At 38.6% G+C, this 15,532-nt stretch overlaps 1 protein-coding gene across 1 annotated transcript in view; it reads right to left on the bottom strand.

Moving 5' to 3' along the window:
• EXT2 (exostosin glycosyltransferase 2) overlaps window positions 1–15,532 on the bottom strand; it is a 164,865-nt gene that overhangs the window by 64,498 nt on the left and 84,835 nt on the right. Inside the window, exon 8 of the mRNA XM_051966637.1 lies at window positions 13,550–13,681. Within this exon, the coding sequence (XP_051822597.1) occupies window positions 13,550–13,681 (132 nt within the window). The remainder of the gene's footprint in view (window positions 1–13,549; window positions 13,682–15,532) is intronic.

The raw sequence follows: 15,532 nt of genomic DNA, 5'->3' as shown, positions 1-15,532 counted from the left end.
GAAAACTACCTCAGTATCTCTGCCAAGAAAACCTCAGATGGGATCATTAAAAAGTTGGTCATGATTGTTACAACTGAAGAATAAAACTGGCAGCTAGTTCAAATGGGATTCATTCTGCTCTTCCACTATATTGTTGAAGGACTGACCTAGTGAATTTCGGAGAGACTCCCCATCAGAAGGCTGGTTAATGGGTGACAAATTTTTCAACTCATGAAAACCAAAGAATGGAGAGATTGTAATCTATATTTATGGAATTAACACCCACTACCAGTGAAATCATGGACCCTTGTATTACTGCTTTTTAATTAGTATAAATTTACTCTTAAGACCAAAAACATTAAGGTGGCTCTCTTTTCATTCCATTCTCAAAATTCAGCTACAAATGCTGCTGATCCAAATTGGGTTTTTTAATACTTCTTCTTCAAAACCTATCTGCCCTTGGACAGATGATGACGAGGAGAAAGGCAGCCCTTAACACTAGTATATGTCAGTCTTCAATATGAACGCCTGAGCAAAAGTCTACATCGCCTTGTACAGGGGCTGGCCTATTCAGCCAAGCAAACTTCACCTCTCTACCCTCAGAAGCAACAAAAAGAATCTCATTGGATAGGGATGTTTGAAAAAGGGCATTTATTCACCCCTGAAGTGCCATTAAGAACTAACCCCCTGCTGACTGATTGAAGAGAGTGTCTATAGTCAGAGACCTCCTGACCCCACTTTCTGCAGGAAATCGGGCAAATTTAAACGTCCATAATTTACTCAAGACTCTGACTCTTGCCAGAGAAAAGGCAAACAATGCTGGCAATTAACTCAGCCTGATTAAATCCCCATTACAGCAAGCAGGGCATGAAATCGGGAAGCTGGGCTCCCAGCGATGGAAGAAACCAAACGAGAGGAAGGCCATTTGTTGCACTTCTGTCTTGGGACGTGTGCAGAGAGAAAGCCCTGCTAAACCTGCTCATTCAAAGATGGAAAAGAGATACCAGAAGACAGCTTATCTGTTACTCTGACAAAATGCTGACATTTAGCTACAGAAAAAGCAAGCCCGTGCCCCTGTTGCGTGTTCCCCATCTCCCTACATGCACACACACAGCACTTGCCGCTCTTACAGCAAGTATCCATTTCAGGAGCCAGGACTGATAGATTGCTATCATTTGTCCCTGATCCATAATAGCCAGTTGTAAACCTAAAGCCTGTTTGGAACAGCTGCCTCAGCTTGCCAGCTTGGCCAGGCCGCAGTACCCAGCGAGGTCTGCAGGGTCAGCTCTGGAAGCCAGGAGGCTGCCACTGAGCCAGACCAGGACCCTTCCAAAGTTGCCATCTTCTCTAAGAAGCGGCAGGCTGGCTTGCGGCACTCCTAAACCACTGGCAAGCAAATCTGTCCTGATGCTCATGATGATTCTACCTATTTTCTAAGAAAGGTTAGAAACTTGAGATAGTAAAGTTAGTTCTAGGATGGGCCTAATACAAACATTCTAGCCAGAGGGACTAAAGTATGAAAAGGGAAAGCTGCTCAATATGGTAAAAACAAACAAAATAAAAAACAGCCTTTACTGAAAATACTCAAAGCTATGACTGTTATTTGTTTAGAATTTCTAAAGAATAAGTCTAATTTGAGGTTAGGCACACAGATCTGACGAACTTTTAAAAGTCTTTTTTATTCCAAAAATAAACCAAACCAAATACCATCAGACAGGCTTTGAGGAAACAAAGCTGAAATCCAGGGTGATTCAGAGTCTTAACCCCCATAACTCACACCTACACAGGGGAATTTTATGTCCCAGTGTGTAAGTTTGTCTCAAAATAGGCAATACCAACCCACTAGATATTTGAGTAAGAACACATTCAATGTTAAGTAGGAACACTCAAGAAAAATGAAAAGTCATGGAAGAGAGGGGTACAAGAGTAGACAGAAGCTACTTCCTATAGCCCAGAGGCTGAATGGCTCCTGGAATTGCACAGCTCTACCTATTTTTACCTTGATGGAGAGGAGAATTTTCTTGGTCATTTTAAAATATCAATTCCAACCTCAATGTGGTTTCAATTACGAATTACTAGACTCAAAAAAAAGCTTTGATTTATTCTATTTTGCTCCAATTATGCATGATGTGTTTCCACCAAAGACTTTGAGAAAGTATTTCATCATGCTTCCCATCCTGGAATGGTCAAAGGGCAAAACCAAAGGAGTTAACCCTCCCATCTCTTCTCCAGGTTCTGCCGCTCACCCTCAATGAACGCAGATCAAGAACTTTGAAGTGAACTGGGCCAAGGAAGGGTTAAGCATTAGCATAATATTATTGAAGAGAATGAGGGGGATGTCCTTCTCCAAAATGGTGAGATGATATTTACGACTAATGGTCACTGGGAGTCTGGGAGCAGGACAATCGGTAATGCAACCCACGTTTCCTTCCCTATTAAACTTCAATGGCCCCAGCTCACCGTAACACAGCAAGCTGCTTACTATATGCTGACTTGAAAAGCTAGAATTATAGAGTCTTAAAGTTGTTTTCAAAGGTACTCTCTTGGGAGCAACAAGGGAATGGAAACCATGGGAGCTGAAGTCTCCGAAGTCTATTCATTATTGGCTATATTTTCCTTGGTGGAATTCAGCTGGAATTCAAAAGTTAGACGATGGACGATCTGGGAAGAAACCCCGATTCTTACGACAAGTCTACTGCTCGATACCCCGAAGTCAACTTCCCTAGCAGAAAAGGCCAAACCTCACTGGCCAGAGGAGACGCCGAGGACGGAAGAAAAGAAAGGCAGATTCCCTTAACCTTTCAGAACCGATACATTTATGTGAATGTGAAGAACCCGCCAGCACTTATGGCAGCATGACAAAATAGGAAGAGTCAGACGTGACTCTCGGGCTGAAATCTCCACTCGCCACCTATAAAACTGAATAAATCACTTCCTTTCTTTATGTATCTCAGTTTCTTCACCTGTTAAATGAGTCTTAATATGTGAATGGAATATATTTGAAGGGGGGAGAAATTTATATTCAGACCAATGTGATAAATGTGAACTATTGTATTTTTCACCTGCCCTGAAAGTGGATGAGGAAGTGGAGGCAAGTAATATAGCTAGAATTAAACCTTACAGAGCTAGAGTTTCTAGCTGTCATTTAAATCAGTCTATATGAGACGGAAAGCTGCTGCGAAAATTTGGGTGCAACCCATTCTTTTGTCTTTCATGTCTTCACATAGCACCTAGGGTAAGGTCTGTTTAAATGCCCAACCCTCCTTACCTCTCTCTGCAAAGCTGCCACTGCCAGAAAGAGCAGATACTGATTTATTTTCAGGTAGTAGCGGGAAAGTTGACATTTTATCCTCTCGCTCCAGGATGAAGCTTAGCCAGCAGTTTGAAGGAGCCTGTGGCTGGCTGCAGCTTCCATCCAAGGGATGGAGAGAAGCCAATTAGACGGCTCCGTGCAAAAGAAAAACCCAAAAGTTCTTGGAACGAGGAAAATGACGACTCCAAATGCTGATGCTTTTAATAATCCAAGTTATCTCAGACTACAAGTAATAAATGAAACTAAACCAATCTCTGCCAGCCAGACTGAAAGAGGTTTTTTTTTTTTAAAGATATAATCTAGCCAATAAAATGAGTGAATATAACAAATTGGAGGGGAAAATATCACAGCATTGGATTGATCAGTGATCACTTGATATCTCTTAAGAGAATAGCTGATTCATAATAAAAGGATATATTTTCTGTACTTTCTGAAAACAATTTTCACACACACACACACACACACACACACACAAAATTAGGCCTAACCTACGAGTGTTAAAGTAAACCTTAAAATAATAAAGTTTTACTGGATAAGTTAATGTCCAATTTGAACAAAGCAGACAAGCCTGTTCTTAATCCCACCAGAAGTAAGGTTTTCAGGAATATGAGCACAGGTTTATGATACTGTATCTCACAGGAGAGATAAAATAAATTTATGAGTTCATTTAAGTATACCATGTATGAAATGCTCTTTCAGTTTGACAAAGGAGGCCCTTTCTCTTCCTTGGGAATGTTTACTGGCAGTCCAACTGGAAGGTAGAAGTCAGCTCTAGTGTAGATGAAGAGTTTACAGCTCAATGAAAATTGCCTCTCTTGGCAACGATTAAACCAGTTTCAAGCACATACACTTGAAACACCAAGGCAGTCGTGACCAATTAAGTCAAAATGTTTTGGAGGTTGGACCTAAGAGCCTTTACCATCACTGACTTAAATAGAATCTTTGGGATTTTAGAGGTAGAGAGAACCTTTGCATATCATCATGTCCAAGCTCCTCACATGGAAAACAGGGAATCTGAGCTCTCAGAAACTAAAGTTATTTGCTCAGAGAAACACAACAGGAAAGTAGCAGAGTCAGGCCTAGAACCTAAGACTCCAGGTTCACAGTCAAATAGTGTTCTTGCCACGATCTCATGAGTCTACTTGAAAAAATAATCATTACAACTATTATAGATGTTTACAATTTATGGAGTGCTTTTCTTACAGACCCCTGGGATATAGGTAGCACAAGTATTACTTTATCCATTTTATAAAAAATAAAATAAAAAAAAATCTAAGGCTGAGAGGCTTAAAAAAACAGGCCCAAGATCATATAGCTTTTTAACAGCAAAGCCAAGATTCAAAAATGTGCCAAGTCTTCCACTCTTTCAACTGCTCTCTAGCCAACCCAGAAAAGACAGAGGCCGTGTGGTGCCCTGGGAAGAGGGATGGAGACTGAGTTAGAAAACATGGGGACAAATCCCTGTGCGATTTGGGCAAATTACCCTCCAGGTCTTAAGGGGGTTTTTCATCTCTAAAATGCAGAAGCCAGATAAAATGACAAACAAGTTCTTTTCTATCTTGAAAACGATAAACTTATTAATAGCAATAGTCATTGAGGTAAAACAGTATGGCAAACCCTGAAATCTATAGCTACCATGACTTATTCATTGGAGCGTTTGCTTTAAAATACCTGTCAAGACCTATTGCCATCCATTTGCCTGTGCCAAAAGTATGGTAAGACTTAGATTGCAAAGATATGGATTGCTCCAAAGGTGTTTGTCCTATTAGGCTTTGACTTCAGGATGCCACTCAATCTCTTAGTATTTGTTCCTGTTCAGTCATTTTTCAGTCAAGTCTGACCCCAGTGGGGTTTTCTAGGCAAGGATACTGGAGTGACCTGCCATTTCCTTCCCCAGTTCATTTCATAGATGAGAAGATTGAGGCAAATAGGGTGAAGTGACTTATCTAGGACAACCCAGCTAATAAGTTTCAGAAATCAAATTTGAACTCGGGAATCTAAATCTTCCTGACTCTAGGCTTGGCGCTCTATGCAGTGTCACCTAGCTTCCCTCTTTTAATTTATGTAGGTTCAGTTACCTTAATATCCTTACGTTTGGATATGTCTTGTCTAGAAAAGATCAAAGTATTACTTTCATTCCCAAGTTCAATTTGCCCAGCAAATCCAAACTAAAATCTTACGTCATCTATCCTTTCTTGTCACACAAGTCCAAACGACATACGGATATTGTTGGAGAAAATTTCCATAAGATAAAATAGCTGCCTAACTCCCCCTTTCCTTTTCCTTCCTGTTCTAGTGGAGCTTTGAAATTTGATGTCATGAGTATTAAATAACTGATTTGATATTTTGATTTGATGGTGATTTGATTTCTCTGGTTTGAAAGTCATGCTCCAATATATACAGGAATGACAATGGCTTGTTTAAGACTAGGCAGAACCTTAGCAGGTTTAAAATATTTCCCTAGAAAATGCCATGTTTAATTCTGATTTTTGTGACATTTTTGTACTGGTGCCATGTTCCCCCTCCACCCCCAAAAAAAGATATTCCACGTAGGCATTAGATATTTCAGCACTCTCACAATGCTTGGCCTATTATATATATTTCCAATAAATAAAGAATGAATATAGAACTTAGATGAAAGCTTTCTGATAATCAATAATGGATTGTAAGCACTATAGCACTTTGGGGTGGCTTGTTAAAAAACCACTGAATTGGGAATGCTTTCTACACCCTTAGGACATTGGAGACAATCTTTTAGCTGCAGATCTAATGTGTTGTTTTCTTGTGAGTATTAATAGGTTTTTTCATCATATAAGCTATGAAAATTTTGTATTAATTACATAAATACCTAATTGGCCTATATTTGGAGGAGTCATTGGTATTTTCATAAACACATGATGCTTTTTCTTAAGAAAGAGGGAAAATTGCATCAGAGAAGAATCTCAAAATTCACATGTTGCTATCAAATGTCTAAGAAAACAATCATGGCTCAAGTACTCATTCACCACATAGCCAGTTTTGCAGAAAAGACAGAAATTGTTTTATTGTTCATCTTTATAACAATATGCAAGCTTTATTTCACATTTGATCCAACTTGGACTTGCACTGGGTCAGGGTTTCTTTCATCCACCCTGATGACCCACGTTCTCCTCTGGGGATGCTCACTTCTAATTCCTTTGCTTCTCAAGCCTCCCTCATATCATGTCTGACTGATGACATACAATTGCTCTTTGTGCTACTATGATACCTTATGTCAACTTATTAATCTTCCAGTTGTCACTTTCAACTGCTAAAGGCATCAAGAATTTCTGATAACTGTTTGCTTTCCAGATTCTAATCTGGGTTTTAATATCTCCTTTAATCAAGTATTCAAGGTTACTATTATGTACATTGGACAGATAACTTTTCAGTTTCTTTCTGTAGCTCTTCATTAGTATCTCAACTTCATTTTGTGATGGTGGTATCTAATACCTGTCCTTCAGATTACTGGTAACTCCGCCATTCCTCCTGTGCTGCTAACCATGGCACAACTGGAACAGGTATTTTGTCCCGGTCCTAAGAAGCTTCTCTACTACTTATGTCAACTAGCAAGAGAAAATGCAATTGCTTATGACATTTATAGCAGATAAAAACTTTCTGGAATTATTCTATCCTGATATAAATGATCTATTAATTGGACTTGTGATGTCAAACTCAAAAGAAAAACACAGTTCTACAAATTTTAAGTATGCCCATATCCTTTTCAAAATTGAGACAATACTATTTTTGCCACAGTTTTCATTGAGTAACACTTCCAAAGTTCTTTTAAGTATTGATTTTCAATTTCTTCAGGTTCTTCAGCTTTTCTTTCAGATTTAAATAATTCCTCAATTCTAGCCCTCATTTCATTTAATCTGAATTTAGGAATGACAGAATTTCTTATGATTGCCCTTCATTGACTATAGTAGCAATCACATAATACTTTAAGGTTTTCAAAATGCTTTTAAATGTATAATATCATTTGATTCCCCCAATGCAGTGAAGAAGGTACTAGAATTATTCCCATTTTATAGATAAGTAAACTGATGCTAATAGGACTTAAGTGATTTGCTAAGGGTCACAAAACCAAGAACTGTTGAGGCAAGATTTCAAGTCAGGTCTTCCTGACTCTAAGAACAATTCTCTAGACACGATGCAACCTAGCTGCCGAAAATAATCTATGGTACATTGTTGTATAACTTAAAGCTCCATTTATGATTGACAAAAACCAGTATGAAACTATGGCCTATTGTTGATGGGATCTGTTATCAATTTCATGATGTAATGATATGGTACGAGCAGATAATAAAAATACTCGGACATGTCCTCTATGTCATGTACACTCATGGTCTGCCCCATGAGTGGTCAGTGTCACTGCACCTAAGCATTTTAAGTAAATGGGAGGCCCACATTTCTGATTTGTTCTGAGCTACCATAATGGCCTTTGGGCATAGAGAGTGTCCTCCATAATAACCTTAGCCAATACTCCCACGATTGATAAATTGATAAAGTATCTCCTTCCAAAAAAAAAAAAAAATGGACCGGATGGGACTTTGAAAGGATTTTTGTTGTTGGTTATCCTTTCATTCTTCTGATCTTTTTCAAAGGCGCTCAGATTAAAAACAGCTATCCTGCTACTCTTCCTTTAAAAATCTTTACCTGATCTAACCATCCTCAGGTCAGAGACTGTCTTTGGTTATTTTGTTCGTTTGTTTTCTTCAGCATTCAGAACAGTGTCTGATGCAGAGTAAGTACTTAATAAAAACTTAATGACTAAATAATAATTTTATATTTATCAAGTCCAAAGGATATTCTGATGTTCTTGGAGAAAGACTCTACAAAATGAAGTTCTTTAATTTGCTTTTCAGTGGAGTCGTAAAGCTTGATGTCATCCATACAAACCAAGTGGCTAATTAGAAGCTTTGGTTCAACTCCTTCCTTAATCTGGAAGCTATATTTCATTCTAATTAGGAGATATGATAAAGGATTTAAGACTTGGCAGAACCATAATGGGATTAAACTCTCTTCCTGAAATATAAATTTCTTATGAATTGTTTATGACATTTTGTTAGTGGCATGTTCTAAATGGAGAACAGTTTTCTTTGTGGACATCAAATACTCCAGAGATCTCTCTCTACATGGGGTTGTTTCCTCATTTGCAGAATGTAAGTAGACCAGGATTCCAGAAAGGAGTCCCACAGAGGCAGCAGCCATGTCATGATACTTTCAAACAGACTGTTCAATAATTAGTGATACAATAGGAAGGTTCTCTTTCTATTCCACCCTCAGGACTTTGGGGCGCACCTTTTTTGCTTTACAGACAATAGATTATTTTCCAAAGTGCTTGATGTTGATGCTGTGAATGCCTTCTACAAAAAACAAACAAACAAACAAAAAAACAAACTATTGGTCTAGATGTGATGGGATCCTTAACCTTCTCATCATGTGGTGAAACAGATAAGTGATGGCTCCTGTTAGGAGAAGATGGCATGAGGAAGACAAGCTTGGGAAAATAGATTGCTAATAATCCTTGAGTCACTGTAAAGTTTTCAAGATACCAATTTTGGAGCTTAGTTCATCCTACTGCAATTTTGAAGAGGCAAAAATATCAGTAAACTCTTTTGCTGCAACCATTCTGTTGTTCACCATATGAGTGACATGCAAGCTTGTTTGATCCAATCTGCCTTTTCATTGGGTTGGGTTTCCTGGATTCATAGAAATGAACACTTCTCACACCCTCCTTCTTTCTGTCTTGTTCCAGATTCCTTATTTCTCAAGCCCCTGTAGTCAAGTTTTGTGATTGATGTCGCAATGTTTCCCTTGTTTGTTGCAAAGCTTGGAATCTTTGAATCATCTTAACCTTTTAACTTTTCTTTCCAATGACTGATTAAAGGGAACTCAAATTTCCAATATGCTTTATTTTACAATCTTCCAATGCCTTTCCACAGATCTTCAATATTCTTTCAATCTGCTTCTGCCAGGTAGTGTATGATGTCCGTTCTTGTGCAGACCCCTTGGTGGTTCTACCTTTCCTCCTATGGTCTTTACCTGGCAACAATACTGTTGTGCAGATTCTGAAACAATTTTTTTCTTTCAAATACTCGAGGCGAATGTATTGTTCATTATGGTTAGGGAAGACATCATTTTTTCTGAATGACTCTGCTTTGGTATAATTTGTCCTGTTGCTAAGACTCAAACTATCAAACTCAAAAAAGGCCTTTGGAAATTCCACTCTATCTATACTCATCTCCTTTTCAAAATTACCTGAAACTATTCCTGTTTTCTTCATTTATTTCATTGTTAAATGTAATTTCTGCAGTCTACACTAAGTGAATATTTTCATTGAACTCGGAAATTCAACTTTTTTCCCCTCCAGATTTCAGTAACTTTTCAGTTTTATCTCTTATTTCATCTAATCTGGGTCTAAGGATGAACTTACTCTTTTATGATTGCCCAACATTAGTGAATAATACATTGAAGTATGTTTTGAAACTAAGAATAATACTGGGAGGAAAAAGCAAAATGAAGCCGTTTCTCCTAACTGGTGATATCTGTTTCCAATTTTTTTATGATATAGTATTACCTCATAATAAAAGTATTTATATCTTCAGGAGATTTTAGTGTTCTCATGGTTTGCCTGTGGTAATGGTAGGTATCACTGACACTAACATATTTACAGCAAAGGGATATTTGTATTATTATTTTTGTTGTTACTGTTCAGAGGTAGTACGGCATAATAGAAACCCGGCCTTGAAATCAAGAAGACCTGAGTTCTAGCCACAACCCTGTGTGTCCTTGAGCAATCATTTAACATCTCAACACTCCCAAGCAACTCTCTAGAAGGATAAGCTCTTCAAGAGTTTCTGATGTGCAATAGTAGATAGAATTTCCTCCCCAGGAATTTGCTATACTAATGAAATTACTGGTCTTCTCTTGACCAAAAAACAATCTCATTATATAGTCTTATCCATATCTCATAAGTGACCTGGACAAGGAAGCAGGAAAGAAACGGTAAACTTGTAAAGTTGGCTGAGTTTTTAATCAACTTCTGTTCCTTACATAAAAAATGGTGGTTGTTATAAATATTCAGATCCGTCTAAAAACAACATTAATCTGTCTAAATGCCATGACTTTATTTCCTAAATCTAAGCAGTAGGATGAAGAGGATGAACAAACTAAGCAAGGTTCCAAGACGGCTTAAGTACCAGAAAAGTACCTAGAAGGGAAAAAAGGAGGCTGAGTTGTCAAAGACTCCAGCGTAATGGGCCATGGATCAAAAGTGGTCCTCTTAGGACTCCCAGTTAGGTATAACTGGTGAGCATCTGTAGATGAATAACATTTTAAGCTGCAGGACCCAGCCATTATCTTAACAAGTAAGGACCGCTCTCTGGCATTGCCCCAGAGGAAACCCTGGGTTGCAGGCACATGTAGCAGAAGCGGCTCCAGTTTAAGCACAGCGTATTCAATGCCTGCTGTGGTTGCTATGGAGGCGCTTCAGTCTTGTCCAACCTTCGAGACCCCATTGTGGAGTTTTCTTGAAAAAGATACTAGAATATTTTGCTATTTTCTTCTCCAGTTTATTTTACAGATGAGAAACTGAGGCCCAAATGGCCTAAATGACATGCCCAGGGTCAGAGGCCAGATTTGAACTCATAAAGACATGTCTTCCTGCTTCCAAGCCCAGCACTCAGTCTCTGACACGATCCAGCACCTATTCTATTTCTAACTTACTTCTAAGCCCATTATATGCTAGTTCAGAGGTCTACAGTAAATACTAGCATTCTCTAAATAGAGAGAAAGCTGCTTAAAGCAGGCAGTCAGGAAACAAGAATCCATCACTATGAGCCCTCAAACCTCCCTTGCACTCTTTTTGGGGACAGGCTGCTATAAGACTGGTCTTGGCTTTACATTCTGTGCTCCTATGATATCCCTCCCATTTACTTAGAATATTAAGAGTTGGAAGGTACTCTATTTGTAAAGATGTCAAATGGTCCACAAACTTCCAGTGACTAAATGGGATTAAGTGTACTTGGGAAATATTTGACAAAATAAATAAAAATACAACATGACACGGTTAATGTTAATTTGTGGTTCTCTAAGTCAGCATGCGGCCTTCCAGAATCTACTTCTATTTGAGTTTGACACCACTGCTTTTAGAGGTCATCAAATTCAAGTGAAAATTCACTATACCCAGAGTACTTGAAAAGCAATTATTTTGGCCCTTGGATCTGAACTTCTTGGTACTAGAAATGATGTCATTTTTCCTCCTTCTAGCCCTTAAATATCTATTACATAGTTCCCTAAAATTAATAATTATTTGTTTAATTGAATTTTTCAAGTCCCTTCAAGTAAGATCAATAGTAAACTTGGTGGCAAATGTGATCCTGGCTTAGCTTTGATTAAGGGAAAGAATGAGAAGGCTTCCAGCAGTATGTGACACGAACTAAGAAGAGGACATTGACCTGTTTTAGTCAAGGAAAGAGGATCACATTTCCAGACTGCACTTATGTAAAACTAGTGCCTTACTTCATCATGGCATACACACTTGGGTCTTAATCACTGTAAACTGAAAAAGAAGCAGATGGCCCATTCCTCCCCCTACTAAGAATAAATTTAGAGAAGGTGAAGAACTCATGACAGCACTTCTCTGAAAAGCAGACCAGACCATAATTTACTAAGGTCTATACTTACTCCCACCCTTAAGAGTCTGATATTGTAAATGAGCTGTAGTCTAGAGGGAATACTCCCTTACAGACTGGCCTCCCGGTGATCTTGCTTACTGTAGGTGAAATATTTCTCAAGTAAGGAAAAAAAAGCTGTAAATATATTATGCTACTTAGGCCTCTTGCCAGTTGCTTTAACTGATGGATGGCTGAAATACACAAGCCGGGGCTTTAAATCAGGGCTCTCTTCATTTGAGCCTGAGAGAGAAGAGCAAGACCAACTCAATCTCAGCTGCAAGAAATAACCCTTCAGCTCCTAGCCAGTTCCTTCACTGTTCCTTTCACTCCAAGCTCCTTTCTTTCTTACCCAAACTAAGCTGGGCTATCAGTGGGTGCTGGGTCAGCCATTCAGAACCAGCCCAAGGTCCCCACTTTGTTCTCTCTGAATTCCTCTAAATCTCCTTTCAATTCCTCTGAACTGCTTAAAGGATGTCACCTAGTGCACACATCCCCTTTCCAATGCCCTTACAAATAATCATTCAGTCTCCAGAGAATGACCTTTTTGTGGCAGGGGACTTGCCATCTTTCAACCTTGAAATTCTTCTTTAAGCACCTGGATTTGGAAAACGCCATCAATATTTCAATACTTCTCATTTCATCAGCCTGAGTCCTCTCTTTATCAGTGAAGTCTACTATCTGCTTTAGTTTTTGAGAGCTACTGAGGATGAAAATTCATCATGATGTGGTTAAATTGGTTTCATGTCTCTCTGAACTGTTAGTCTGGTACTTCACTCAAGAGAGCTGTTATAGGGCCCCTATTCAAAGTAAATCCTTGTTAGTTCAGTAGGACTAGTCAGAATTTTAGTTCTACTATATAGCCTCCAAGCACACAGGATCTTTTCCATACTGCAAGTCAAGAGACTGGACTTTGATGGTCATATTAATAGTAAAAGCAGCTCACATTTACCAAGAATCTCAAAATTAAAATCTATATTTACATGTATTTGGAAAAATGAAATACTATTTTAAAAAAGGTATAGTCTTTTATAAATGTTGGATGATGGATTCGTGCTTTGTATAGGAGCTGGACTGGATAATCTCTGAAATATTGAGACTATATATTAATTTCTGCTGCTCCCAGGACAGTAATGGACAAACAGAGAAAACTGATCCTGGCCTCCAAGTACCACACTTCCGATTAGAAATGACTTCAGACTAGGAGGCGTGGCATTCCTGCATGGAAACATGCTTCTCAGTCATTTACAGAACCATTCTAAAAGTTGTGTACAGAACCACTCTGAATGGCCAACACAATGCAGGTGATTTGGCATCCATCCAGTCCTAATCCCCTATTCATCCTTCAAATAATAGAGTGGTATTCTGGGTCCCTTCCACATGTATCCAACCTCATAAACTCGTACATTAATTTCTCTTTTTTGAACTCTTTTCAGAACAGTTCTGGTCACTTATCAGGAACAAAGCTTCTAAGATTTGCCCATCAACTTGTTTTCTTTGAAAAACTACAATTTATCTGAAATACCAAAAATCCTTTTGAAATTGCACTGCATTCACTTACAACAGCTGGAGGATCGTTCCACTCTTCATACGAGATGGCAGCATATGGATAAATTCGGTCATTGATGATCTGAAGGGTGGCCAAAGCAATAGATTTCATTGACTTGAAGTAGGCTTCCCAGAACCATCTTGCCTGCAAAAGAAAGAGACAAGTTTTGAAAGACCCCAGAAGCATCTTAGATTTTGCAATTACCCAAGTGTTACCCTTCGTTAATCAAAGACCCTAGTCTCCCATCATGTCATTTTTTGTTAGGTCTTATCTCACCAAACCTATTCTTCGTCTTCATTATGATCTCAAATCCCTCCATACCTCAGTTCTTTCTGAATCATTGACTTTTCTTTGCTCCCTTCCAAATTTTGTCTCAATAGTTAGCCAATTTAATTCCACACTGTCACCAAATGTCAAATCCTTTATTCCCTTGTCTGATCATTGCTCCTTCTTTGCCAAACCCCAGTCTTGGATCACTCCCACCATCTGCCTCCTCCTCTCCAATTCACATGCTGATTAATGGAGCTGAAGGAAGTCATACAGCCACTTTGAATGGGTATACTATAAATTCATTTTCTCCAACTTCAACTGGGCCCTCCTTACAGGAAAGCAATCTTTTATTCTTCCTTAATTGGTTCCCTACTTCACTACTCTTAGAAACTCTTTCAAATCTCTTCTCTCTTCAAGTTTTCCATACTTTCTTTTCCTCCTACCCTTTTAGCTGAGAACTGCACCTCTTGCTTTATTGACAAAAATAAAACCATTTGCCACAAGCATCCTTTTCTACCCTTCTCTTCAGCTCAAAACCCATTAATATATTATTTTCTCCCTCCCCTCAAGTTTCTAATAATGAGATAGCTCTCTTGCCAAGATCAACCACTCTATATGTGCCCTTGATTCCATCTCTTAGACTGCCTTTTCAATCATTTCTTCACTCTCATTTCGATCTTCAATCTCTTCCTATCTACTGGTTCCTTTACTACTTTCAAAAATGTCCAAATCTGCCCAAGTCTTTAAAAAAAAGAAAAAGAAAAAGAAAACCTTCACTATTTCCTATGATTTCCTTAAGCTACTGTCCCATATCTTTCTCCTTTCTTTCTGAGTAAAATTACCAGAAGCTTCCTACACTATTTTGTTAAAGTCATTTTCTCTCCTCTCTCATTCACTCCTAAAACTTCTACACTCTAGTTTATAGCCTCGTCACTTAACCAAGACTGTTTCTCCAAAGTTACCAATGCTATCTTAAATGACAAATCTTATCTTACTTGCCACCCCTTTTTGACCACTCTTTCTTCTCTAGGTTTTTAATGACATTACTCTCCTGGTTCTCTACCTAGCTATCTGATTGCTTCTTTCTCAGCCTTATTTGCCTGTTTATCATTCATATTACATCCCCTAGCTGTGGGAAGCTCTATCCCTCTTGGGGACAACTAAGAGCCACTAGGTACCACAGGAGATTTGAGAGTTGGGCCTGGAGTTAAAAAGACTCAATTTTCTAAGTTCAAATCTGGCCTCAGACACTCTGAGTGACCCTGGACAAGTAATTTAGTCTCAATTTCCCCATCTGTAAAATGAGCTGGAGAAGGAAATGGCAAACCCCTTCAATACCTTTGCCAAGAAAACCCCAAATGGGGGTCAGGGAGAGTCAGACGTGACTGAAAACCACTTAGCATCCATCCATATTAGCTCCAAGAGGTTTAATTATTATCTGTATGTAGATGGCCTACAGACCCACATATCCAGACCCACTCTCTCTGATGATCTTTAGTATCTATTCTCCAATAACTGCCTGTTGGACATTTCAAACTAAATGTCCCAAAGACAACTCAAACTCAACACTTTTGAAACCAAAACCATCCCTCTTCCAAATTTCTCTATTCCCACTAAAGGTATCACTTTCTTTCAGTCTCTAAGATTTATACTTTGATATCATTCCCTCCACATAGTCAATGAGCTGCCAATCCTGCCATTTCTACCTCCACAACATCTCTTATA

Source organism: Antechinus flavipes, chromosome 6 (assembly GCF_016432865.1).
Source record: "Antechinus flavipes isolate AdamAnt ecotype Samford, QLD, Australia chromosome 6, AdamAnt_v2, whole genome shotgun sequence".
Classification (NCBI taxonomy): domain Eukaryota; kingdom Metazoa; phylum Chordata; class Mammalia; order Dasyuromorphia; family Dasyuridae; genus Antechinus; species Antechinus flavipes.
Note: the sequence above shows the minus strand (reverse complement) of the source record. Positions and strands in the feature narration are given on the sequence as shown.